Here is a 24,597-nt window from a genome sequence, read left to right as displayed (position 1 = left end):
TGACTCAGGGGGGATATTGCTACCAACTGATGCACAGCTAAAACTCTAAACAATAGAGACAAAGCGTAAAGGACAATCTGAAGATGACTGGAGGCAAGCTTCCATTATTAGGCGCCACACAGCAGTGAGGCTAAACTGCAATGGTATTTTGGTTGGTGTTTTACTGACTCTCTGACCTCCTTTATCCTCATTAACAAAGCTAGGGAGGTTAGAGCACATTTCAGGTGCTGGGGCCTGGGTAGCATGGTGTGGTGCTCGGACAAATACATTATGAAGATGGGTTACCTTTGAAGGCAGTGTTCTGACGGGCTCTGTTCCTGAGGGCGTTAGCATCCTCACACAGGTCGAAGGAGGCCTGGGAAAGATTGGCCTTGAAAATTCAAAGGTTGCTCCATAGTTTCCTGCATAGGAGGACCCACCAACCTCTCCACTCCAGGTCTTCATGAAGGAACTGGAGTGGTTCTTGACTGGGACAGAGATTGTATCCTGTAGAAGGTAAGTAGCTTTTAAGATAATATTTATTCAATGTGTGAACCCCTGGACTGGTTTCGATGGCTTGAGGAGGGTTGGAAAGGAATTTTACTCTTTTTGACTCTGGCTTTGCTTATGTTTCTTTGTGGAGGAGATTACATGTCTGCGGGGAGAGTGTTTTTGATAACATTCATTGGATCATTTTTACTATCTCAAACACCATATTTAAATACAAGTAGTTGTTGGGTAAGGGTTGTGGTGGATGGCTGGGGGGTGGAGAGGGGAGGGGGGAGGTGAGGGGGCAATAAAAGGACCAGACATGTTGATCCAGCCATCATGGTGTGAGGCAGGCTTGATGGACCAACTGATCTTTTCATCCACGCTAAGTTTGTAACTTCTGTGCTGGGCAGATACTCCAAACTTGGGGTTTCCAAACTTGGAAGGAAAGCCAGGAGTGATCCAAATTTCTGCAGAGTGTTTCAGTGGAAAATTGGCACCATCTCTCAGAAAGATTCAGGTCTTTCTGTGAGCAGTCATGCAGGAGAGTGGAGGAATAATTATTAAATGAAAATGGAGGAACCCGAGTGTCAATTGAGGGAGTGGTATTGTTGCTGCACTAGTAATCCAGTGATCCAGGGCAATGCACTGGGAGCCTTAGTTCGAAACCCACCAGGGCAGATGGTGAAATTTGAATTCAGTAAAAATCTGGAATTAAAAGTCTGATGATGACCATGAAACCATTGTTGTAAAAACCCATCTGGTTCACTAATGTCCCTTTAGGGAAGGAAATCTTACCTGGTTTGGCCTCCACACCCACAGAAAATGTGGTTGACTCTTAATCGCCCTCTGAAATGGCTTAACAAGCTACTCAGCTGTATCAAACTGCTGAAAAGCCTCAAAGGAATGAAACCTGATGGATCACACGGCACCGACCTAGGCACTGGGAATGACAACAGCAGACTCAGCCCTGTCAACCCTGCAAAGTACTCCTTACTAACACCTGGGGGCATGTGCCAAAATCGGGAGAGCTGTCTCACAGGCTAGTCAAGCAACAGCCTGACATAGTCATACTCATGGAATCATATCTTATAGATAGTGTCCCAGACACCACCATCGCTGGTATGTCCAGTCCCACCGTCAGGACAGACCCAGCAGAGGTGGCGGCACAGTGGTATACAGTCGGAAGAGTGTTGCCCTGGGAGTCCTCAATATCGACTCCAGACCACATGAAGTCTCATGGCATCAGGTCAAACATGGGCAAGGAAACTTCCTGCTGATTACCATGCACTGCACACCCACCTGCCCCCAGCAGCTGATGAATCAGTACTCCTCCATGTTGAACACCAGTTGGAGGAAGCACTGAGGGTGGAAAGGGCACAGAATGTACTCTGGGTGGGGGGACTTCAATGTCCATCACCAAGAGTGGCTCAGTAGCAGCACTACTGACCAAGCTGGTTGAGTCCTAAAGGACATAGCTGTTAGACTGGGTCTGTGGTGGGTGATGAGGGAACCAACAAGAGGGAAAAACATATTTTACCTCATCTTCGCCAACCTACTTGCCGCAGATGCATCTGTCCACAACAGTATCAGCAGGAGTGACCACTGCACAGTCCTTGTAGAGATGAAGTCCCGTCTTCACATTGAGAATATCCTCCATCATGTAGTATGGCACTACCACCATGCTAAATGGGATAGATTTTGAACAGATCTAGCAAGTCAAGACTGGGCAATCTTGAGGTGCTGTGGGCTATCAACAGCAGCACAATTGTACAAAACCACAATCTGTAACCTCATCGCCCAGCATATACCCCACTATACCATTACCACCAAGCCAGGGGATCAACCCTGATTGATTCAATGAAAAGTGCAGGCGGGCATGCCAAGAGCAGCACCAAGCATACTTCTAAATGAGGTGCCAACTCAGAGAAGCTATAACACAGGACTACTTGCGTGCCAAACAGCATAAGCAGCAAGTGTTAGACAGAGCTAAGCGATTCCACAATCAATGGGTCAGATCTAAGCTCTGCAGTCCTGCCATATCCAGCAATGAATGGTGTTGGACAATTAAACAACTCACTGGAGGAGGTGGTTCCACAAATATCTCCATCCTTAATGATGGGGGAGCTCAGCACATAAATGCAAAAGACAAGTCTGAAGCATTTGCTACAATCTTCAGCCAGAAGTGCTGAGTGGATGATTCATCTCAGCTTCCTCCAGAGGTCCCCAGCATCATAGATGCCAGTCTTCAGCTAATTCGATTCACTCCACTTGATATCAAGAAATGGCTAAAGGCACTGGATATTGCAAAGGTTATGGGCCCTGACAATATTCTGGCAATAGTACTGAAAACTTGTGCTCCAGAACTTGCCATACCCCCCTAGCCAAGTTGTTCCAATACAGCTACAACACTGGAATCTACCCATCAAAGTGGAAAATTGCCCAGGTATGTCCTGTAGACAAAAAGCAGGACTAATCCAACCTGGCCAATTACCGCCCCATCAGTCTACTCTCAATCATCAGTAAAGTAATGGAAGGGGCCATTAGTGTTGTCAAGTGGCACTTGCTTAACAATAACCTGCTCACTGACACTCAATTTGGGTTCTGCCAGGGACACTCAGCTCCTGACCTCATTATAGCCTTGGTTCAAACATGGACAAAAGAGCTGAACTCCAGAGGTGAGGTGAGAGTGACTACCCTTGACACCAAGGTTGCATTTGACCAAGTGTGGCATCAAGGAGCCCTAACAAAACTGGAGTCAATGGGAATCAGGGGGAAAACTCTCCGATGGTTGGAGTCATACCGAGCACAAAGGAAGATGGTTGTGGTTGTTGGAGGTCAGTCATCTCAGCTCTAGGGCATCACTACAGGAGTTCCTCAGGGTAGTGTCCTTGGCCCAACCATCTTCAGCTGCTTCATCAATGACCTTTCCATCATGCCAGAAGTGGGGATGTTCGCTGATGATTGCACAATGTACAGCACCATTCGCAACTCCTCAGATACTGAAGCAGTCTATGTCGAAATGCAGCAAGACTTGGAAAACATCCAGGCTTGGACTGACAAGTGGCAAGTAACATTCGTGCCACACAAGTGCAAGGCAATGACCATCTCCAAGAAGAGAGAATCTAACCATCATCCCATGACATTCAATGTCATTACCATCACTGAATCCCCCACTATCAACATCCTGGGGGGGGTTACCATTGACCAGAAACTGAACTGGTGTAGCCATATAAATACTGTGGCTACAAGAGCAGGTCAGAGGCTAGGAATCCTGCGGCAAGTAACTCACCTCCTGACTCCCCAAAGCCTGTCCACCTTCTACAAGACACAAGTCAGGAGTGTGATGGAATACTTTCCCCTTGCCTGGAAGAATATGACTCTAACAACACTCAAGAAGCTTGAAACCATCCAGGACAAAGCAGCCCACTTGGTTTGCACCCGATCCACAAACATTCACACCCTCCACCACCAATGCCCAGTGGCAGCAGTGTGTACCATCTACAAAATGCACTGCAGAAACTCATCAAGGCTCCTTAGACAGCATCTTCCAAACCCACAACCACTAGCATCTAGAAGGACAAGGGCAGCAGGTATGTGGGAACACCGTCAGATGGAAGTTCCCCTCCAAGCCACTCACCATCCTGACTTGGAAATATACCACAATTCCTTCACTGTCGCTGGATCAAAATCCTGGAACTCCCTCCCTGACAGCACTGCGGGTGTACCTACACCACAGAGACTGCAGGGGTTCAAGAAGGCAGCTCACTACCACCTTCTCAAGGGCAACTAGGGATGGGTAATAAATGCTGGCCCAGCCAGCAATGCCCACATCCCTTGAATGAATTTAAAAAAAAGATATTCAGGGGAAATGATAAGGTAGACAGGGAGTAACTACTTCCATTGTGTTGAGGAGCCTAGGACTACGGACATGGACAAAAGTTAGAGCCAAGCCTTTTAGGAGTGAAGTTGGCATTAGAACTTGTACATACAAAAGGTGGTAGAAGTTTGGAACTCTCTTTTGTAAATGGTGATTGATGCCAGGCTGGTTGTCAATTTTAAATCTGAGATTGATAGACTTTTGTTAACCAAAGGTAGAAAGAAATATGGAACAAAGGTGGGTATATGAAGTTAGGTCATAGATCAGCCATTATCTCATTGAATAGTGAAACAGCCTCGAGGGGCTCCCATTCTTATATTACACTCGTGATTTTTTTTTGCATATTCTGAAACCTGTTCAGACTTTTGTTAAACAAAGGTAGAAAGAAATATGGAGCAAAGGTGGATATACGAAGTTAGGTCACAGATCAGCCATGATCTCATTGAATAGTGAAATAGGCTCGAGGAGCTAAATGGCCTCCTCCCGTTCTTATATTACACTCGTGATTTTTTTGCATCCTCTGAAGCCTGTTCAATCTGTAACCTGCAAAGTAACAAAGCCTGTTCCACTTTATTTCTTAGTCCTCAAATGAAGTATTTGGTAAAGTTTCTCTGATCCCCCCCCATCGCATCACCCTACAGAATTCTCCCTATAATTAAACAGTACATTATTCGGGCAATGCTGTCAGCCAGCTAAAAGGACATTTACCAACAGTGCTTGTGCACTCCAGTAGTTGATTCACTATCTGAAGCGATTTCAGGCATTTTAACATGATGAGGTACTATCCCAAAGCAATCATTTATTTTTCCAAACATAAGTTTTCCTCTTATAAACTTATAAAAAGAAATTATGTCAGAATTTCAAACGCAATTTTATGCCACTTTGAGTGGAATTAAATTGTCCGTATACTGCTCCCTTCCATCACTGGGATTTGTCATTCACCGCAGCCATCACTGGATGACCTTCACCTACTGCTCTGGTTAAAGGCAGGCTTCCTACCCGGGTAGAATTGGCAGACAGCTATCCCTTACTTGTTACATCTGTTCTAAATCACCAGAACCCCTGACGAGGTCCCTGACCCAGATACTCCAAATGTCTATTCTGTGAAAACATTCCTATTTAAAATTGCCTCATTTGGAAGGGATGAAACCTTTCTCTCTCGGTTAGCCATCAGGACTCTTGTGTGTAATTTGTTCAGGACGTCGTAATGCTGTTCCTAGTAGGCTTTACGACAAATATTGTCCAAGTGTGGCCCTTGACGCTCGTGAGACGCCCGCAGGATAGCTGGCAATGGAACATGACATTTTGGAAGTGTTCGAAATGGAAAGTGAGGCATTGGTGAGGTAGGGAACTACCCTTAAAACGTCGATTGGTATGGATTTGCCAATTTCACTGAAGGCAGTCCGCAGTGTGGCAGGGGAGAGTGATACAGTGGTGCAGTATTGGGGGTGGAAGCTCGGGGTTGTGGGGGGGTGGGGTGGGGCTCCTCTGAGATTGGGGCAAAGGCACTTTGTTGGGGCAGAATAAATGGAGCCTCCCACCGCATCTGACCTGCGTGATGCCCGAGTGTGACGGGATCCTGGGTGACAGCAGAGGAGGAAAGTGTGCGCGTCTCCAATGCCGACCACTTTAGCAAACTTGAAATACTTCTTAAGTTCTTTTAAAGAAAAACACGTTTATCTGCAGCCAAAGTTAAAGTTCACCCCATGGCATTGTGTGGTCATGAGCTACAGTGCAGCTGCAAAGCAATCTGGAAGTTGCTCAGCTGAGCGCCAGGCTCGGCGGCTACTCCCGGTGCTCGGCGGGCTCTCTGACGCCGTTGCGGGCCGCTAGGTGGCTGTAGGCACTCTCCTCCCGGGAAAAGATCTCAAACTTCTTGTTGAGCTGTGAGCGCAGGTAGCGATAGTCCTGCTGGTCCAGGCTGTGGCCGCAGATCATGTAGAGGGTGAAGGTGGTGGACAGCAGCAGGCGGTCGAGGGACAAGCTGGGCAGCACCCATAAGATGACCAGGAACTCCAGGAAGACCGGGTGCCGCAGGTGGCAGTACAAACGCTGGGCCTTCTGCGATTTCAGCACCATGGGGTCTCCAAGAGAGAGACAGCAGTAATAAACCTGCAGGACAGCAGGGAGAGAATCATTAACCATCAATAGAGTGAAGCGACAGAACAATAATCTAACATTTTGAAGTCAGTGCAGAATAATATGGAACAGGGTGTAAAGCCAGTGTCCAAATGATCCCTATTGGCTTTTAAGTTTAGTTATGATTACCACACCACCCGACAGTGTTTTTGGACATTCTGCTATCCAACAGTCACCTTGCCTCAGCTTTCCATTAATTACAGCGCTCTTTCCAGTCAAGAAATTATTGAGGAGGAATTAGTACAACCAAGATTCTTTTCATTAGAACTAAGCAAGTGAAGGAGATGCGATTGAAAACCTCAAACTTTGATGTACTGGGCCAAGAAATACCATTTCCAGTGGATGGTGAATTGGAATTACAGGGCAAACATTCCTGATCAGCAGCAAATGAACAAGAGAGATAGCTGAAATTATTATCTTTGATTTATTATGTGGAGGGTTGTTAGGACACTCAACACTACCGGAAAGAGTGGTGGAAGTAGAACGCCTTATAGTTGTTTACAGGAAAACTCAAAAAATGATTGACAAAGTAAAATTTCTTGGTGGAAGAATTCAGGAGCGGGACTATATGGATAGCTCTTTCGGAGAGTTGGCATGGGTAAGATGGGCCAAATAGCCGCCCCTTGTGCTGTAAAATGAGTCTACTATCATTAGAATAAAGATCATAAAATCATAGGGAACAGGAGCAGGAGAAGGCCATTCTGCCCATCAAGCCGGCTCTGCTTGTCAATAAGATCATGGTTGATCTGACTGTGGCCTTAACTCCATTATCCTGCCACTCTCCCAAAACGCTTGCCTCCATGTTGATCAAAAATTTGTCTAACTTAGCCTTGAACTATTCAATGACCTATCCTCCATTGCTCTCTGGAGTAGACAATTTCACAGACTAACAACCCTCAGAGAGAAGAATGAGTATGATCCGATTGAATGGCAGAGCAGGCTTGAGGGGCTGTGTGGTCTACTCCTGTAGGCCACTGAACCCCACTGACTATCTGGTGAGATCAACAGTTGAGGTTTGGTCACCCATTATTGGTAAAGTAAGGGATGGCGGGGCTGGGGCATGTCATTGAGATTATTGACTGAGCTGATTTATCTGAAGTAACAGTTGGCTGCTGCCACAGGAACACGTCAGTGAAGAGCTTCTCACTCTCTGACAGAGTCTGAAACCCTGAATCCACTCCGACAGTGCCTCAGATAATAAATCCACCCCGACAGTGCCTCAGATACTAAATCCAATCTGACAGGGGCTCAGGTACTGAATCCACTCTGACAGGGTCTCAGATACTGAATTCACTCTAACAGGGGCTTAGATACTGAATCCACTCTGACAGGGTCTGATACTCTGAATCCACTCTGACAGGGTCTCAGACCCTGAATCCACTCTGACAGGGTCTCAGACCCTGAATCCACTCTGACAGGGTGCAGATACCGAATCGACTCTGACAGGGTCTCAGACCCTGAATCCATTCTGACAGGGTCTCAGATACTGAATCCACTCTGACAGGGTCTCAGATACTGAATCCACTCTGACAGGGTCTTAGACCCTGAATCCACTCTCTGACAGTGTCTCAGGCCCCGCGTTGTGGGTGGCTCACCAACCCCTGCTCAAGGGCAATAAGGGATGGGCAATAAATGCTGAATTTTCCAGCGATGCTCACATCCCATTGAATGAAAAAAAAACATGGCAGGACGGGTTAAAATCGCCCACACTGACGAGTGTGGAGAATTAGTTAACATTACTTTCAGTCAGTAGCTTGTCATATTTATGGGAAAGTGTTGTTAGACAGCCTTAGCAACTGCAAAGGCACTTAATAATGCTGTGCTGTGTGCCATGCTGTACCACAGTTTGGTCCCTCAATCTGCAAGTTTATTGCTACTTCTCAGATTAGGGCTCTGAGAAATTTGAACCATGATGTGGGAAAGGAAGTGCTTACCACATATCTGAACGGATGCTTCTCACGTCAGTCCCACAGAAGCCTTTAGTGTGACTACGCTCCTGTTTCTCTCTGTCTGTCTGTCTCTCTCTTTCCCCACCCCTGCCTTGTATCTCTTGTACCCTCTCCAGACTGAATAGTTCTGCTGAATTGAGGTGCTATAACTGGGCAGCAGTGACAGCTCCCCACTTGGCAAGGAGACTGAGACTCACCTGTTTGAGACCCATGAGCTCAGCGTAGTCGAAGATCAGGACAATGCTGAAGATGATCAGCCAGGCGATGACGTGAATGATGAAACAGATCAATGGAAAGCAGGTAACCCAGGGCTCTCTGGATACGCTCCACAGGAAGGGGGCAGCATGGATAGGTTGCCAGTAGTGCATCAGCAGCTGGGGAAGAGGGGAACCATTTAGACCAGAAAGAGATGCAAAACAGGAAGACAAAAGATTGACAGACAGAGAGAGATAGATAGGACAGTCTCTCCAACAAAAGGCAGAGGAGAATCATTCAGCATGGAGAGGATACAAGACATATAAGAGAGGGACAGGCAGAGAGAAAGAGAAAACAGTATTCGCAACTGTGGGAGGAGCGAATCATTTATGCGGAGAGCTAAAATGACAAGTGAAAAGTGTGCAGAATGAACAGTACCAGCAACTGGAGCGTGATGACAATCGTTCAGACTGGGGGCGTAAAACAGAGGGGGAAGAAAAAGAAACAGATCAGAGACAGGTAGAGGGATAGGAGAGAGAGTTACATGGAGAGGAAGGACAGATAGAGGGAGAGAAGAGAGAGGTACAGGAGAGGAGGGAGAGTTACAGTGAGAGGAGGGACAGGTAGGAGAGAACAGAGAGTTCCAGGAGAGGAGGGAAAGGTATCGAGAGAGGAGAGGGTGAGCAAGGTGGCACGGGGAGAGGGGGAGCAAGGCGGCACGGGGAGAGGGGGAGCAAGGAGGGGAGAGGGATAGGGGGACAGGGGAAGAGGGACAGGGGGAGAGGGGACACGAGGAGAGGGGGCACGGGGAGAGGGGGCACGGGGAGAGGGGGCACGGGGAGAGGGGGCACGGGGAGAGGGGGCACGGGGAGAGGGGGCACGGGGAGAGGGGGCACGGGGAGAGGGGGCACGGGGAGAGGGGGCACGGGGAGAGGGGGCAGGGGGAGAGGGGGCAGGGGGAGAGGGGGCAGGGGGAGAGGGGGCAGGGGGAGAGGGGGCAGGGGGAGAGGGGGCAGGGGGAGAGGGGGCAGGGGGAGAGGGGGCAGGGGGAGAGGGGGCAGGGGGAGAGGGGGCAGGGGGAGAGGGGTCGGGGGAGAGGGGTCGGGGGAGTGGGGTCGGGGGAGTGGGGTCGGGGGAGTGGGATCGGGGGAGTGGGATCGGGGGAGTGGGATCGGGGGGGTGGGATCGGGTGAGTGGGATCGGGGGAGAGGGGAAAGGGATCGGGGGAGAGGGGACAGGTGTCGGGGGAGAGGGGACAGGTGTCAGGGGAGAGGGGTTGGGGGAGAGGGGCCGGAGGAGAGGGGTCAGGGGGAGAGTGGAGAGGGGTCGGGGGGAGAGTGGAGAGGGGTCGGGGCGAGAGTGGAGAGGGGTCGGGGCGAGAGTGGAGAGGGGTCGGGGCGAGAGTGGAGAGGGGTCGGGGCGAGAGTGGAGAGGGGTCGGGGCGAGAGTGGAGAGGGGTCGGGGCGAGAGTGGAGAGGGGTCGGGGCGAGAGTGGAGAGGGGTCGGGGCGAGAGTGGAGAGGGGTCGGGGCGAGAGTGGAGAGGGGTCGGGGCGAGAGTGGAGAGGGGTCGGGGCGAGAGTGGAGAGGGGTCGGGGCGAGAGTGGAGAGGGGTCGGGGCGAGAGTGGAGAGGGGTCGGGGCGAGAGTGGAGAGGGGTCGGGGCGAGAGTGGAGAGGGGTCGGGGCGAGAGTGGAGAGGGGTCGGGGCGAGAGTGGAGAGGCGTCGGGGGGAGAGTGGAGATGCGTCGGGGGAGAGGAATTTAAGGAGTGGAGAGGGATCTGGGGAGAGGGGAGAGGAATCGGGGGAGAGGGGAGTGGGATCGGGGGAGAGGGGAGTGGGATCGGGGGAGAGGGATCCGGGGAGAGGGGAGAGGTATTGGGGGAGAGGAGAGAGGGGAGGTGGGCACAGGGAGAGGGAAGGCGGGCACAGGGAGAGGCGATGCGGGCACAGGGAGAGGGGAGGCGGGCACAGGGAGAGGGGAGGAGGGCACAGGGAGAGGGGAGGCAGGCACAGGGAGAGGGGAGGAGGGCACAGGGAGAGGCGATGCGGGCACAGGGAGAGGGGAGGAGGGCACAGGGAGAGGGGAGGAGGGCACAGGGAGAGGGGAGGAGGGCACAGGGAGAGGCGATGCGGGCACAGGGAGAGGGGCGGAGGGCACAGGGAGAGGCGATGCGGGCACAGGGAGAGGGGAGGCGGGCACAGGCAGAGGGGAGGCGGGCACAGGCAGAGGGGAGGCGGGCACAGGCAGAGGGGAGGCGGGCACAGGCAGAGGGGAGGCGAGCACAGGGAGAGGGGAGGCGCGCACAGGGAGAGGGGAGGCGGGCACAGGGAGAGGCGAGGCGGGCACAGGCAGAGGGGAGGTGGGCACAGGGAGAGGGGAGGCGGGCACAGGGAGAGGGGAGGCGGGCACAGGGAGAGGGGAGGCGGGCACAGGCAGAGGGGAGGCGAGCACAGGGAGAGGGGAGGCGCGCACAGGGAGAGGGGAGGCGGGCACAGGGAGAGGCGAGGCGGGCACAGGCAGAGGGGAGGTGGGCACAGGGAGAGGGGAGGCGGGCACAGGGAGAGGGGAGGCGGGCACAGGGAGAGGCGATGCGGGCACAGGGAGAGGGGAGGCGGGCACAGGGTGAGGGGAGGCGGGCACAGGGAGAGGGGAGGCGGGCACAGGGAGAGGGGAGGCGGGCACAGGGAGAGGGGAGGCGGGCACAGGGAGAGGGGAGGCGGGCACAGGGAGAGGGGAGGCGGGCACAGGGAGAGGGGAGGCGGGCACAGGGAGAGGGGAGGCGGGCACAGGGAGAGGGGAGGAGGGCACAGGGAGAGGGGAGGCGGGCACAGGGAGAGGGGAGGTGGGCACAGGGAGAGGGGAGGTGGGCACAGGGAGAGGGGAGGCGGGCACAGGGAGAGGGGAGGAGGGCACAGGGAGAGGGGAGGAGGGCACAGGGAGAGGGGAGGCGGGCACAGGGAGAGGGGAGGCGGGCACAGGGAGAGGGGAGGCGGGCACAGGGAGAGGGGAGGAGGGCACAGGGAGAGGGGAGGAGGGCACAGGGAGAGGGGAGGAGGGCACAGGGAGAGGGGAGGCGGGCACAGGGAGAGGGGAGGCGGGCACAGGGAGAGGGGAGGCGGGCACAGGGAGAGGGGAGGCGGGCACAGGGAGAGGGGAGGCGGGCACAGGGAGAGGGGAGGAGGGCACAGGGAGAGGGGAGGAGGGCACAGGGAGAGGGGAGGAGGGCACAGGGAGAGGGGAGGCGGGCACAGGGAGAGGGGAGGCGGGCACAGGGAGAGGGGAGGAGGGCACAGGGAGAGGGGAGGCGGGCACAGGGAGAGGGGAGGAGGGCACAGGGAGAGGGGAGACAGATACAGGGAAGGGAGAGAGGCACAGGTAGAGGGCTGAGAAATAAAGGAAGAGGGGAGAGAGAGGCATTGCTGTCTCTGTTTAATAATCTGCAATACAGCAGCGCAATATGACATATTGATTTGAGACTGTGATGTTCCAGTGTCTATCTAACATTCTGATATAGGACAATACAATATTCCACTCTGATATGGAACAGTGTGATATTCCAGTGTCTAACATTGTGATAAGGGACAGTGTGATATTCCAGTGCTTAACATTCTGATATGGGACAGTGTGATATTCCAGTGTCTAACATTGTTATTTGGGACAGTGTGATATTCCAGTGTTTAATATTCTGATATGGGACAGTGTGATATTCCAATGTTTAACATTCTGATTTGGGGCAGTGTGATATTTCAGCATCTAACATTCTGATATGGGACAGTGTGATATTCCAGTGCCTAACGTTCTGATTTGGGACAGTGTGATATTTCAGTGTCTGTTATGAAGAGATATTGTGTATAATGTTATTGGAAATTATTGAAATTGTAGTAGGGCTGCGTCTATGTGTGTGTCTGTGTGTGGCTTAATTGGATCAAAGCCGGCTAGTCTGGCTGCTTTGACATATAGTAGCTTGAGATGTTAATTAGATAAACGTAAGGAGTAGAAGGTAAAGGGCAATTTGCAGTTTTAAATAAACCATTCAAAAGAATGGGTGAAATCTTGCACCTAGCTGGAAGATGCCAAGCAATGTGTTTATATTACTAATAAAATAGGTGGAATGAAAGGATTATTAGTAGAAGAGGTAAAATTAAAAAATCTAGTAATACAATGGAAAATTTACATTCAAAGGGAAAGCTAGGTATAAACCAAGAGGAGTTTGTGTGTGAGAGTTAGAGGCATTTAACATCTAGGTAGTCTGTAAGCCTACAACTGTGTCTGATAGGAACCAAATTGAAAGGAACCTCATTTTGAATTCGTAAGGTCAAATGTGCTTTGCCTGGTGTCTGTTTAAAGTCTATGGGTTATTGTTGCTTTGGTGAAGATTTACCTGGGAGTGATTAATTTGGGAATTTGTTTAAAAGTTATTATGGTAGTAATTTGTAGACATGTGTATGTGTTTAATTTCTTGTTAAGTTAATAAATGTTTAATTTAGTTTTACAAGAAAAACGTCTTGAGGCTTGGCGGTTTTATTTCTGAATTCAGAGCTGCATCTCAAACATGCCAATTGAAAATATAGGTTATGACAGTTGTTCAAGTTTCCCTCTGGGATTTAAACAACTCAGCCTTTACTAACAGCTGTGTCATAACACTAACATTATGATATGGGACAGTGTGATATTCCACTCCTTTATGGGACAGTGTGATATTCCAGTGCCTAACATTCTGATTTGAGACAGTATGATATTCCAGTGTCTCACCATTCTGGTATTGGACAGTGTGATATTCCAGTATCTAACATTCTGATATAGGACAGTGTGATATTCCACTCTGATATGGGACAGTGTGATATTCCAGTGCTTAACACTCTGATATGGGGCTGTGTAATATTTCGGTGTCTGATATTTTGATATGAGACAGAGTGACATTCCATTATCTAACATTCTGATATGGGACAGTGTGATGTTTCGGTGTCTAACATTCTGATATGGGACAGTGTAATGTTCCGGTGTCTAACATTCTGACATGAGACACTGATATTCCAATGTTTAACGTTCTGATTTGGGACAGTGTGATATTCCAGTGCCTAACATTCTGATATTGGACAGTATGATATCCCAATGACTAACACTCTGATATGGTACAGTGTGATATTCCAGTAACTAACATTCTGATATGGGACAGTGCAATATTCGAGTATCTAACATTCTGATATGGGACAGTGTGACATTCGAGTATCTAACACTCTGATATGGGACAGTGCAATATTCGAGTGTCTAACATTCTGATATTGGACAGTGTGACATTCGAGTATCTAACACTCTGATATGGGACAGTGTGATATTCCAGTCTTTCGAACAACTTGTAATGTGTTAGAAGTTTCGTATTTCTGTTATCAGAACAATTGACTTCTGCCTTTGTTTGCCTACCTGGAGAGAGGCTGCCGTGCAGAACACATAAACGGATCGCTGGAGGACCCCAAAGCAGGCTACTGTCCATTTCCTCACTCTCTCTGCTGCCATGACGCTGTGCTGCAGAATGAAGAATGCGAGTAGTGCCAGATTGGAGAGGAGAGCCTGCAGGACCTGCCTGTCTCTGAAGGTGGACTGCCATTCCACATGCACGCGTACATCTATTAGAACAGTGAACTCAAGTCAGGCAAGCAGAAAGACACCCTTCTCAGCAGGAGACAGTTTAGAAAATGGACACAAGGTTACACCAATAGTATGGCTAACAACTGGCAGAAGCAGACTTATGGCATCTGGTTTAGGGAAGGAAATCTGCTGCCCTTACCTGGTCTGGCCTACCTGTGACTCTGGATCTACAGCAATGTGGTTGACTCTTAATTGTCATTGCAAATTGCCTAGCAAGCTACTGAGTTGTATTAAATCATTACTACAAAGCTGAAGTATAAAATCGAACGGGTCACCTGGCATTGACTTCAGGGCTACAAATAACAATGGTAAACCCTGCCAAGTCGACCCTATAAAGTTGTCCTTACTTAGGCTTAGGGACTTTTGCGAAAATTGGGAGAGCTGTCCCACAAACTAGTCATGCAACCGCCTGATATAGTCATACTCACCGAATCATATCTCACAGCTAATGTTCCAGGCTCCATCATCACCCCTGGGTATGTCTTGTCTCACCAGCAGGAAAGATCCAGCAGATGCAGTGGCTCAGTGGTATACGTGTAGGAGGGAGCTGCCCTGAGAGTCCTCAACATTGACTGCTGACCCCAGAAGTCTCATGGCATCAGGTCAAACATGGGAAAGGAAACCTCCTGCTGATTACCAGTTACCTCCTTCCCTCAGGTCTCCGCAGAGCCTGTCCACCATCTTCAAGGCACAAGTCAGGAGTGTGATGGAATATTCTCTTGCCTGGATGAGTGCAGCTCCAAAAACACTCTAGAAGCTCGACACCATCCAGGACAAAGCAGCCCACTTGATTGGCACCACCTTAAGCTTTGACTCCCTCCACCACCAATGCACAGTGGCAGCAGTGTGTGCCATCTACAAGATGCACTGCAGAAACTCACCAAGGCTCCTTTGACAGCACCTTCCAAACCCATGACCTCTACCACCTAGAAGGACAAGGGCAGCAGATGCATGGGAACACCACCACCTGCAAGTTCCCCTCCAAGCCACACAACACCCTGACTTGGAACTACATCACCGTTCCTTCACTGTCGCTCACTCAAAATCCTGGAACTCCTTTCCGAATAGAACTGTGGGTGTACCTACACCACATGGACTGTAGTGGTTCCAAGGAGACAGCTCACCACCATCTTCTCTTGGGCAATTAGGGTTGGACAATGAATGTTGGCCTATGAAGTGATGCCCACTTCCTGTGAAAGAATAAAGAAAAATAATGATTCAGTACTCCTCCATGTTGAGCATCACTTGGGAGATTCACTGAGGATAGCAGTGGAACTGGATGTTCTCTGGGTGGGGGACTTCAATGTCCATCACAAAGAGTGCCTCAGTAGCAATCCTACTAACTGAACTGGCCAAGTCCTATATGCCAGACTGGGACAGTGCTAGCTGGCGAGAGAATCAACAAGGGGGAAAAACTTACTAGATCCTGACCTCATCAATCTACTTGTCAAAGATGCATCCATCCATGACAGTATTGATAGTGGTTACCCACTACACGATTCTTGAGGAGACAAAGTCCCATCTTCACACTGAGGATACTTTTCTAGTATGTTTTGTGGTACTACCACATGCTAAATGGCATTGAATCAAAACAGATCTAGCAACACAAAACTGGGCATCCACGAAGCGCTGTGGGCCATCAGTATCAGCAGAAATGTATTCAACCACAATCTGTAACCTCATGGCCAGACATGCCTAAAAATGAGGTGTCAACCTAGTGAAGCTACTACACATGACTACTTGCATGCCAAACTGTGGAAACAGTATGCGAGACGGAGCTAAGGGATCCCACAACCAACGGATCAGATCTAAGCTCCACAGTCCTGCCACATCCAGTCATAAATGCTGGCGGACAATTAAACTATGAAATGGAGGAGGAGGAGACGCCACAAATATCCACATCCTCAATGATGGGGGAGCTCACCATCTCAGTGCAAAAGACAAGGCTGATCGATTTCCCAGGAGTGTTGAGTGGATCATCTAACTCTGCCTCCTCCTGAGATCTCCAACATCACAGATGCCTGAGTTCAGCCCATTTGATTCACTCCACGTGATATCAAGAAATGACTGAAGGCACTGGGTTCGGCAAGGGCTATGGGCCCTGAAATCATCCTGTCAGTAATGCTGAAGACCTGTGCTTGAGAACTAGCCACACTCCTAGCCAAGCTGTTCCAGTACAACTACAACCTTGACATCTACTAGACAATATGGAAAATTGCCCAGGTATGTTCAGTCCACAAAACACAAGGCAAATCCAACCCGGCCAATAACCGTCACATCGGTCCACTCTCCATGGTCAGCAAAGTGATGGAAGGTGTCCTTGACAGTGTTATCAGCGGCACTTACACAGCAACAACCAGTTCACTGATGTTCAGTTTGGGTTTGGCCAGGGCAACGTGGTTCCAGACCTCATTACAGCCTTGGTCCAAATGCTGATCAAAGAGATGAATTCAAGAGGTGGTATGAGAGGGACTGCCCTTGACATCAAGACAGCCTTTGCCTGAGTGTGGCAGTAATAGTGTACACCATGAACCACATGACAGTAATACTCCACACTCTGTGCCACCCAATTGTAATGGCCCACACTCTGTCCCACCCGACAGTGATGGCCCACACTCTGTACCACCTGACAGTGATGGCCCACGCTCTGTCCCACCCGACAGTAATAGTCTACACGCAGAGTCACTCTGCCAGTAAAGCTGTACTCCCAGTATCTCTCAACAGTAACAGTGTACACCCAACATCATTAATCAGACAGTGCGATGGCTACACTCTTCCTCTCTCACTTTTTAACTGGAATGCCAATGTCAAATATTAGAATTGTTGTTAGAGGATTAAATGTCATTAATAAAAGAAGATTTGGCATCATAGATATGGTTCTGCATTAGCAACCTGGAGGCTGTGAGCTACAATCCCATTGTGGGATCATGTGAAACAGAATTGAATAAATCTTTTACTGTTTGGGTAAAATGGCCACGAACAGCAAATTTTGTCACGTCTTTCACAGTGGAAGGTGAGTGCTTTAAGGATATATTAAGTCAGGGGACCCAAAAGCCTAGTCAAAAAAGTGGGTTTTATGGAATGTTTTAAAGGAGGAGAGAGGTAGAGAGGCAGATAGGGTTAAGGAGGGAATTCTGGAGCTTAAAGCCTTGGCAGATGAAGGTATAGCTGCCAATTGTGGAGCGAAGAGACTTCGGAAGGTTGTAGGTTGGAGAGGTTACAGAGATAAAGCCTTTGGACACAAGGATAAGAATTTTAAATTCAAGACACTGTTCAAATTTGCTATATGGAAATGACTAAATGACTTGGATATTGGAATAGAGTAACATTTCAAACTTCGTCGATGATGCCAAACGTGGAAGAATGGCTAACAATGAGGACCATACGAATTGACTGCATCAGGACATAGATAGGCTAACAGAATGGGCAGACAAGTGGCAGATGGAATTTAATACAGAGAAGTGTAAGGTGATGCATTTTGGCAGAAGGGCAATATGGACTCAATGGCATATTTCTAAAGAGCGTGCAGAAACAGAGGGACCTGGGGTGCATGTACATTGATCTTTGAAAGTAGAAGAAAATTTGGAGTGAGTGATTGGCAAAACATATAGAATCTTGGGCTTCATTAATAAAGACATTGAGTACAAAAGCAGGGAAGTTACGCTGAACCTTTATAAAGCTCTGGTGAGGCCACAACCCGGGTATTGTGTCCATTTCTGGTGGCCACACTTCAGGTAGGATGTGAGGATCCTTGAGAGGGCGCCGAGGAGATTTATCAGAATGGATCCAGAGATGAGGGACTTTAGCTACAAGGTTGGAGAAGTTAGGGTTATTCTCCTCAGAGGAACGAAGATTTAGTGTATTAGTTTTAATTATGACAGGTTTAGATAAGGGAGACAAAGTAAAGCTGATTCCCTTAGCTGATTGCACAAGAACAGATTTAATATTTCGGGTAAAAGATACAGGGTGGATCTGAGTAAGAACGTTTTTTTAATGACCTGGAACTTGCTGCCCACGAAGATGGTGGAAGCAGAGATGATCAATAATTTCGAAAGGAATGTGGGTGAGTACTTGAAGGAAACAAACTAGCTAACAAACAAACAAACTAAATGAGATAAAAACAGGAAATGCTGGAAAAACTCAGCAGGTCTGACAGTATCTGTAGAGAGAGAAAAACAAAGTTAACGTTTCGAATCCATATGACTCTTCTTCAGAAATCTGAAGAATAAGAAATGTTTCGAATTCATATGACTCTTCTTCAGAGTTCTGAAGAAGAGTTATACGGGCTCAAAACGTTAACTTTGTTTCTCTATCCACAGATGCTGTCAGACCTGCTGAATTTTTCCAGCATTTTCTGTTTTTATTTCAGATTTGCAGCATTCGCAGTTTTTTGCTTTTATTATAGCAGATTAATGGGGATTGAGTGGGGGAATGGGATTGGCTGAATTGCTCCAGGGGGGAGCCGGCATGGACTCGATGGGCCAGATGGCCTCCTTTTGTGCCGTAAATGACTTTATGACTTTAAATTTAGCTCATTCAATACTGGATATCAGATAGCAGCTTGACAACACAGAAGCAGTGGAAGGGTTGAGTTAGATAGTGGTAATAAAGAGCTGTGGTATCGTCAGCATACATGTGGAATTTGACATGTTTTCAGATGATTTCCTGAGGATCAGGATGTGGCTGAGAAATAGGAGGTTGGGGAGACCATGAATAGGTCCTTAAGGGACTCCAGTGGTAACGGTGCGGGAGTGGGAAGAGAGGACATTGCAGGTGGGACTCTGGTTACAACTAAATCGTTAAGACATAGGTGAGGGCGGAAGCACTTGCTGGACAAAAGAGGACAGGGGTTGGTATAGGATGGTGAACCGTGTCAAAGGCTGCGGACAGGTTGAGAAGGTTTTGATTGGGGCTGTTTTGGTGTTTGGGCAGTGGTGGAAAACTTGATTGGAGAGGGTTAAACGCGGATTTGGGAGGCAAATAAATTGTCAACTGGCTCACCAATGCCTGGAGGGAAGGGATGCTGCCCACATTTAGCTTGAATTGTACAGGAGTCCATTTCCACGCTAACGTGGACTGACACTTAATGCCCTCAGGCCAACCCGGGGTAAGCAATGTTTATTGCCTCACAGCAACGTCGCTGACAGCGCAGGAATGAATTGCAAATGAAGTGTTCAGAAATTGTGCACATGTTTGAGAGATGAGATAAGCTTTGCTACATTTTGCCATGGCACCACACAAATTCCTTTGAGCCCATCAGGTGGCTGGAAGAAAAACGGTGGATCGTCATCAGCTGTCATTCTCTAAGGCTGTGGCGGGGGCTTCCATAGTTAGGGGCAGGACAATAGTATGTCGAACAACAGAGAGAGGGGAGAGAGAGAAGGAAACAGATAAAACAGCCAAGTGTCTGCAATCTTCCCAAATCCTGCATCCCATCGTTGTTCCAACAAAATGTACACAGCCTTAAAATGTTGGAAATGAAGAGGTAGCTTTCTTGGCTCTGTAATAGAGTTGAAAAAAATAAGCCAAGAAGTTATGCTAAACCTACATGAAATACCTGTTAGGCCCCAGCTGAAGTACTGTGTCTAATTCTGGGCACCACACTTTAAGTAGGACATGAAGGCGAGAGGGTACAGAGGAGGTTTGTTAAAATGGTCACGGGGATGAGGGATTACAGTCAGGAGGGAGAAGCTAAGGTTGTTCTCTTTAGAGCAGAGAGGGGGAAGAGGTGATTTGATAGGAGTTTTCAACATCATGAAGGCTTTAGATAGAGTAAATAAAGAAAAACCTGCCTCCAATGGCTCAAGGATAGATAACCAAAGATTTAAAGTGAAGCAGAGGTAAAGCTTCTTTTCACATGAATGTACTGCCTGATCGGGTGGTAGATTGAGGTTCAACCGTCGCTTTCAACAGCGAACTGGATAAATAATTGAAGAGGATGAAAAAAAATCACAAGAGGTATGGGGAAAGGGTGGGTGTGCGGAACTAATTGGATTGTTCTTCAAAGATGGGCTGAATGGCCTCCTTCTGTGCAGTCCTCTTCTAGGAGGGTCAGTTAGATGCATTTAAGAACGTAGGAAGGTTTTGAAAGGTTGGGAGATAAGTGGAGATTGCAAGGTTTTGGGGAGGGAGAACGAGGGACAGGGCAGAGGTGGCCTAAGGTGCTGCCAACAATGGCGGGATGAAGCAGTGTGCGATTACACAGAAGACTGGAGTCAGAAGCTACACAGGAGGAACATGAGAAATGTGAAATAGATAAGGGCTGGGCTAGGCTTTGAAGGAATTTGAATGGTAATTAATGTGCTGGAGGATTCGGTGGGTGTGCAGGGAACAAGGAGCCAATGCAATTCCAAGAGGAGAAGCATTCAGTGCAAAATTTGATGTGGGCAGTCCCGGGAACAAGCTGCAAGATTAGGTGTTCAGGAATGTGCTGATAGTTTGAGGGAAGGCAGCAGACTATCGTTAGTGCCAGGAACTGGGTTTCAGTTTAAATGTTTGCTGTTTGTAACGTGCGGTTGGGAAAGTACCTTTAAATACTGAAGGAAACAAAACATCTCGTGTTAAATGGAGTGGAGCTCTTAAAAACCCTACAGCACTGTGCTTGTGTCGACTCTTTATAAGATCTACCAATTAGTCTCACTGCCCACCCCACACCCCCGCTCTTTCCCCAGAGCCCTGCACATTTTCATTTTCAGTAATATATAACATTCCCTTCTGGAAACCACCCAGCAGCACAGCCAGAATCTCCACGGTTCCAGTGTCAGACCCGAGGCCTGTGCTTCTCTTGGATGTGCCGGGTTCCTTGCTCAGTTCCTTGTGTTTACGTGGAATTACATAGAAAATTACAGCACTGAAACAGGTCATTTGTCCTAAGTAACCTTATGCTTATCGCCATGTGGGCTTCCTCCTTACCCTGTCAGCACATCCTTCTCGTCTTTCTCCCTCGTACTTATCCAGCGTTCATCCTCAAAGGCATCAATATTCCTTGCCTCATTAGCCAATGGTACAAAGGTTTATTATTGGGGCCCAGATTTAAGGTTTCGGGCAAGAGATGCAGCGGGAGGATGTGAGGAAGAACTTTTATAACGCAGCAAATGGTCATGACCTGGAACTTGCTGCCTATGAGGGTGGGTTGAAACGGAAACGGTCAATGATTTCAAACGGAAATCAGATGGGCGTTTGAGGGAAATAAGCTTGCAGGGCTACAGGGATAGAGCAGGGGGATGGACTGGCTGGATTTCTCGACAGAGAGCTGGCACGAACGTGATGGGCTGAGTGGCCTTCTTCTGTGCCATTGGGACGCTACTACTTGTGGCAGCAAGTTCCACGTTCTCACCACTCTCTCGGCGGTGAGAATGTGGAGCTTGCTGCCACAAGGAGTAGGAGGGGCTCCAGGCTGTTCTGTTTTATCTAATGGTTGTGACCTCTCAGTTCTGCTATGATCCATGCAATTTATTTTGTAGCTTTCTGTATTCATTCGTTAATTGTATGTTGGCATTTCAGATTTACTTAAATGACACGTGCAGTTGTTTGATTGTGCAGCAGTGGACATTTGATAATAAACTGGAGCTGTGCAGTGACTGCCACCACCACCACCCACCCCCGCCGTGTGGTACTGGAGCCAGTGTCGGGCCAGTGCCTGCCTTATGGTCAGTGCCTTGTATTTGTCTACTTGGTGCTTCCATGTGGATGGGTGGGAGGTGGGAACAGGCTAGGTCTGAAAACACCATCTGCTGCATGCCCCACCCACACCCAGTGGGGCAAAATTTTAAATCCATTTGTGTTCTCACACCTCCTCATCTCTGTAAGCCCAGGATTACCCTACAACACTCCCAATTATTATTCACTCATATCTCCCTTTCACCTGCAATTGGCGGTGGTATTTTCACCCAATGGCATGGAATTCACTCCCTAAACACCTCTACTGCCCTGTCCCCCGTTAGACATTCTTAAAACCCCAAGTTTTTTTTCATGCGATGCTAGCGTCATTGTCAAGGCCAGCATTTATTGTCCTTTGCTAATTGCCCTCGAGAAGGTGGTGGTGAGCTGCCTTCTTGAATTGCTGCAGTCCATGTGGTGTAGGTGCATCCACAGCGCTGTGAGGGAGGGAGCTTCAGGAATTTTATCAAGCGACAGTGGCCTGGTCTGGCTTACATGTGACTCTAAGCCCACAGCAACGTTGTTGACTCTTAAATGTCCTCGCAAGGCACTCAGTTCTCAAGGGCAATTAAGGATGTGCAATAAATGCTGGCCCTGCCAGCGATGCCCAAATCCCATGAACAAATGAAATAAAAAAGGAAGGGCGATATATTTCAAAGTCAGGATGGTGTGTGGCTTGGAGGGGAATTTGCAGGCGGTGGTGTTCCCATGCGCCTGCTGCCCTGGTCCTTCCAGGTGGTAGAGGTCGTGGGCATGGAAGGTGCTGTCGAAGGAGGCTTAGTGAGTTGCTGCTGTGCATCTTGTAGATAGTACACACTGCTGCCACTGTGCATTGGTGGTGGAGGGAGTGAGTGTTTAAGGTGGATGTGGTGTCGATCGATGCTTTATCCTGGATAGTGTTGAGCTTTTTGAGTGCTTCCAAAACTCCTTCATTGGCTTGCTGTCTTTTTGTTTTGATTACAGACATATTCGTTGTGTCGTTCTTCTATGTTAAATATAATATAAATACCAGTTATTGTTGTTGGAAACAACAGTTCTGAATTTGTCCGCTGTTCGCCTTGCAACAGCAGTGTTGGTTCAATATCAGCCCAATGCTGCCCCTTGCTGTATTTCAGGATCATTGTCTGGCATCTAACCCAGACTGCACCTTGTTTCACAGGATGGCCAGCATTTGACATGTGTCCATGCAGTACTGAAGGGTCAATGTGGGGTCTGTATCTGCCTGGTGCTATCTTCTGTGGTACTCGAGAGCTTGTGTTTGAAATCTGCTCAGTGTTGGCACCTGCAGTACCAGATGGTCAGTGTCTGGTGTCTGTTCAGTGTGTCTCCCTGCAGTCATGGATGGTCAGCATCTGTATCTGCTCAGTGTCTCCCCCTGCAGTCCTGGAGAGTCAGTGTCCAGCATCTGCTCCATGTCAACCTTCATTCCTCAAGTGTCAGTGGCTGATATCTACACAGTGTCGTACCCTGCAGTCCTGGAGGGTCAGTGTTTGGTATCTACTCTGTGTCGCCCCCTGCAGTCCTGGAGGGTCAGTGTTTGGTATCTCCTCAGTGTCTCCCCCTGCAGTCCTGGAGCGTCACTGTTTGGTATCTGCTCAGTGTCTCCCCCTGCAGGCCTAGAGTGTCAGTGGCTGATATCTGCTCAGTGTCTCCCCCTGCAGTCCTGGAGGGTCAGTATCTGGTACGTACTGTGTCGCCCCCTGCAGTCCAGGAGGGTTAGTGTTTAGTATCTGCTCAGTGTCTCCCCCTGCAGTCCTAGAGTGTCAGTGGCTGATATCTGCTCAGTGTCGCCCCCTACAGTCCTGGAGGGTCAGTATCTGGTACGTACTCAGTGTCGCTCCCTGCAGTCCTGGAGGGTCAGCGTCTGGTACCTGCTGTCCCTGTATCCGACTCGCCGCAGTCTCTGATTCTGCCCGGACAGGTTCCTAGGCCCCAGCTACCCCCCGCCGCCCTCGCTCCCGTGCCCCTGTCTTACCTGCCGGTCCCGGCCTCCTGCTCTCCCGGTAAATCTGCCGCAAGGATACAAACGCCACGAACTCGGCCGCGCTCCACGAGACGAAAACAAAGTTGGCCAGCGACAGGCCCACGAGCGCAGCGGAATGAAAGACGGCCATAGCAACGCGCAGGGAACACTTCCGGGTCACGTGGGCAGGGCGCGCAGGTCCAATGATGGCCGATAGGGCACTTTCACTTTCGCAGTGCAGTCTGGGCGTGGGACGACTCCATTACCGGGACTGAACGGGCAGACAGATGGAGATAACGCTCCCGTCGGTTGTTTTTTTTTGTTGTTGCGAAAGACAAGCATTTACAAGTAAAGGATTGATTATATAAAAAATGATCACGATGAACGCAAAGAATAGGAACTGTAGTGGGCAATTTGGACATTCAAGCCTGCTCCGCCATTCGGTGCATTCACAGATGATCTTTACTTTTCACCGCAAACCCCATATATCACCCAAAAACCGATTGTTTTCTATTTCCAGAGCAAGTTTACCTCAGCTATAACAGTAATCGAACCCATTCTGTTGATGTTATTCTGAACCACGCACTAGCCAACCGAGCTAACCGGCTGCCTAGGGTACGTATGGAGTGAAATATTGTATGAATGTCAGAGACATCCTCGTAATTAGAGTAGTATCTCCACACTCGCTTCAGCTGCA

At 49.0% G+C, this 24,597-nt stretch overlaps 1 protein-coding gene and 1 long non-coding RNA gene across 2 annotated transcripts in view; one reads left to right on the top strand and one right to left on the bottom strand.

Annotated features, from left to right (window-relative positions):
* The first annotated feature begins 440 nt into the window (after nucleotides 1-440).
* The window catches only part of LOC144695750 (uncharacterized), a 42,380-nt gene continuing 18,223 nt past the window's right edge, over nucleotides 441-24,597 (top strand). Inside the window, exon 1 of the long non-coding RNA XR_013580012.1 lies at nucleotides 441-495. This is a non-coding gene — a long non-coding RNA (uncharacterized LOC144695750). The remainder of the gene's footprint in view (nucleotides 496-24,597) is intronic.
* On the bottom strand, nucleotides 5,123-24,078 carry nrm (nurim). Its single transcript, XM_078566721.1, has 4 exons — nucleotides 23,913-24,078; nucleotides 14,054-14,256; nucleotides 8,634-8,810; nucleotides 5,123-6,460 (listed from the first exon to the last, which is right to left on the bottom strand). Exons 1-4 carry the CDS (start codon nucleotides 24,049-24,051, stop codon nucleotides 6,134-6,136), a joined length of 846 nt encoding a protein of 281 aa, XP_078422847.1. The 5' UTR covers nucleotides 24,052-24,078; the 3' UTR covers nucleotides 5,123-6,133.

Source organism: Cetorhinus maximus, chromosome 21 (assembly GCF_964194155.1).
Source record: "Cetorhinus maximus chromosome 21, sCetMax3.hap1.1, whole genome shotgun sequence".
Taxonomy (NCBI): domain Eukaryota; kingdom Metazoa; phylum Chordata; class Chondrichthyes; order Lamniformes; family Cetorhinidae; genus Cetorhinus; species Cetorhinus maximus.
This window is presented reverse-complemented; position numbering and strand designations above follow the sequence as displayed.

Excerpts from the sequence above, each read along its gene's own strand:
- nrm (XM_078566721.1), bottom strand. The coding sequence starts at position 24,051 with ATGGCCGTCTTTCATTCCGCTGCGCTCGTGGGCCTGTCGCTGGCCAAC. Across the intron at positions 8,811-14,053 it reads GCACGGCAGCCTCTCTCCAG|CTGCTGATGCACTACTGGCA; the intron begins GTAGGCAAACAA and ends CCTCTTCCCCAG. Across the intron at positions 6,461-8,633 it reads AGCTCATGGGTCTCAAACAG|GTTTATTACTGCTGTCTCTC; the intron begins GTGAGTCTCAGT and ends GCTGTCCTGCAG.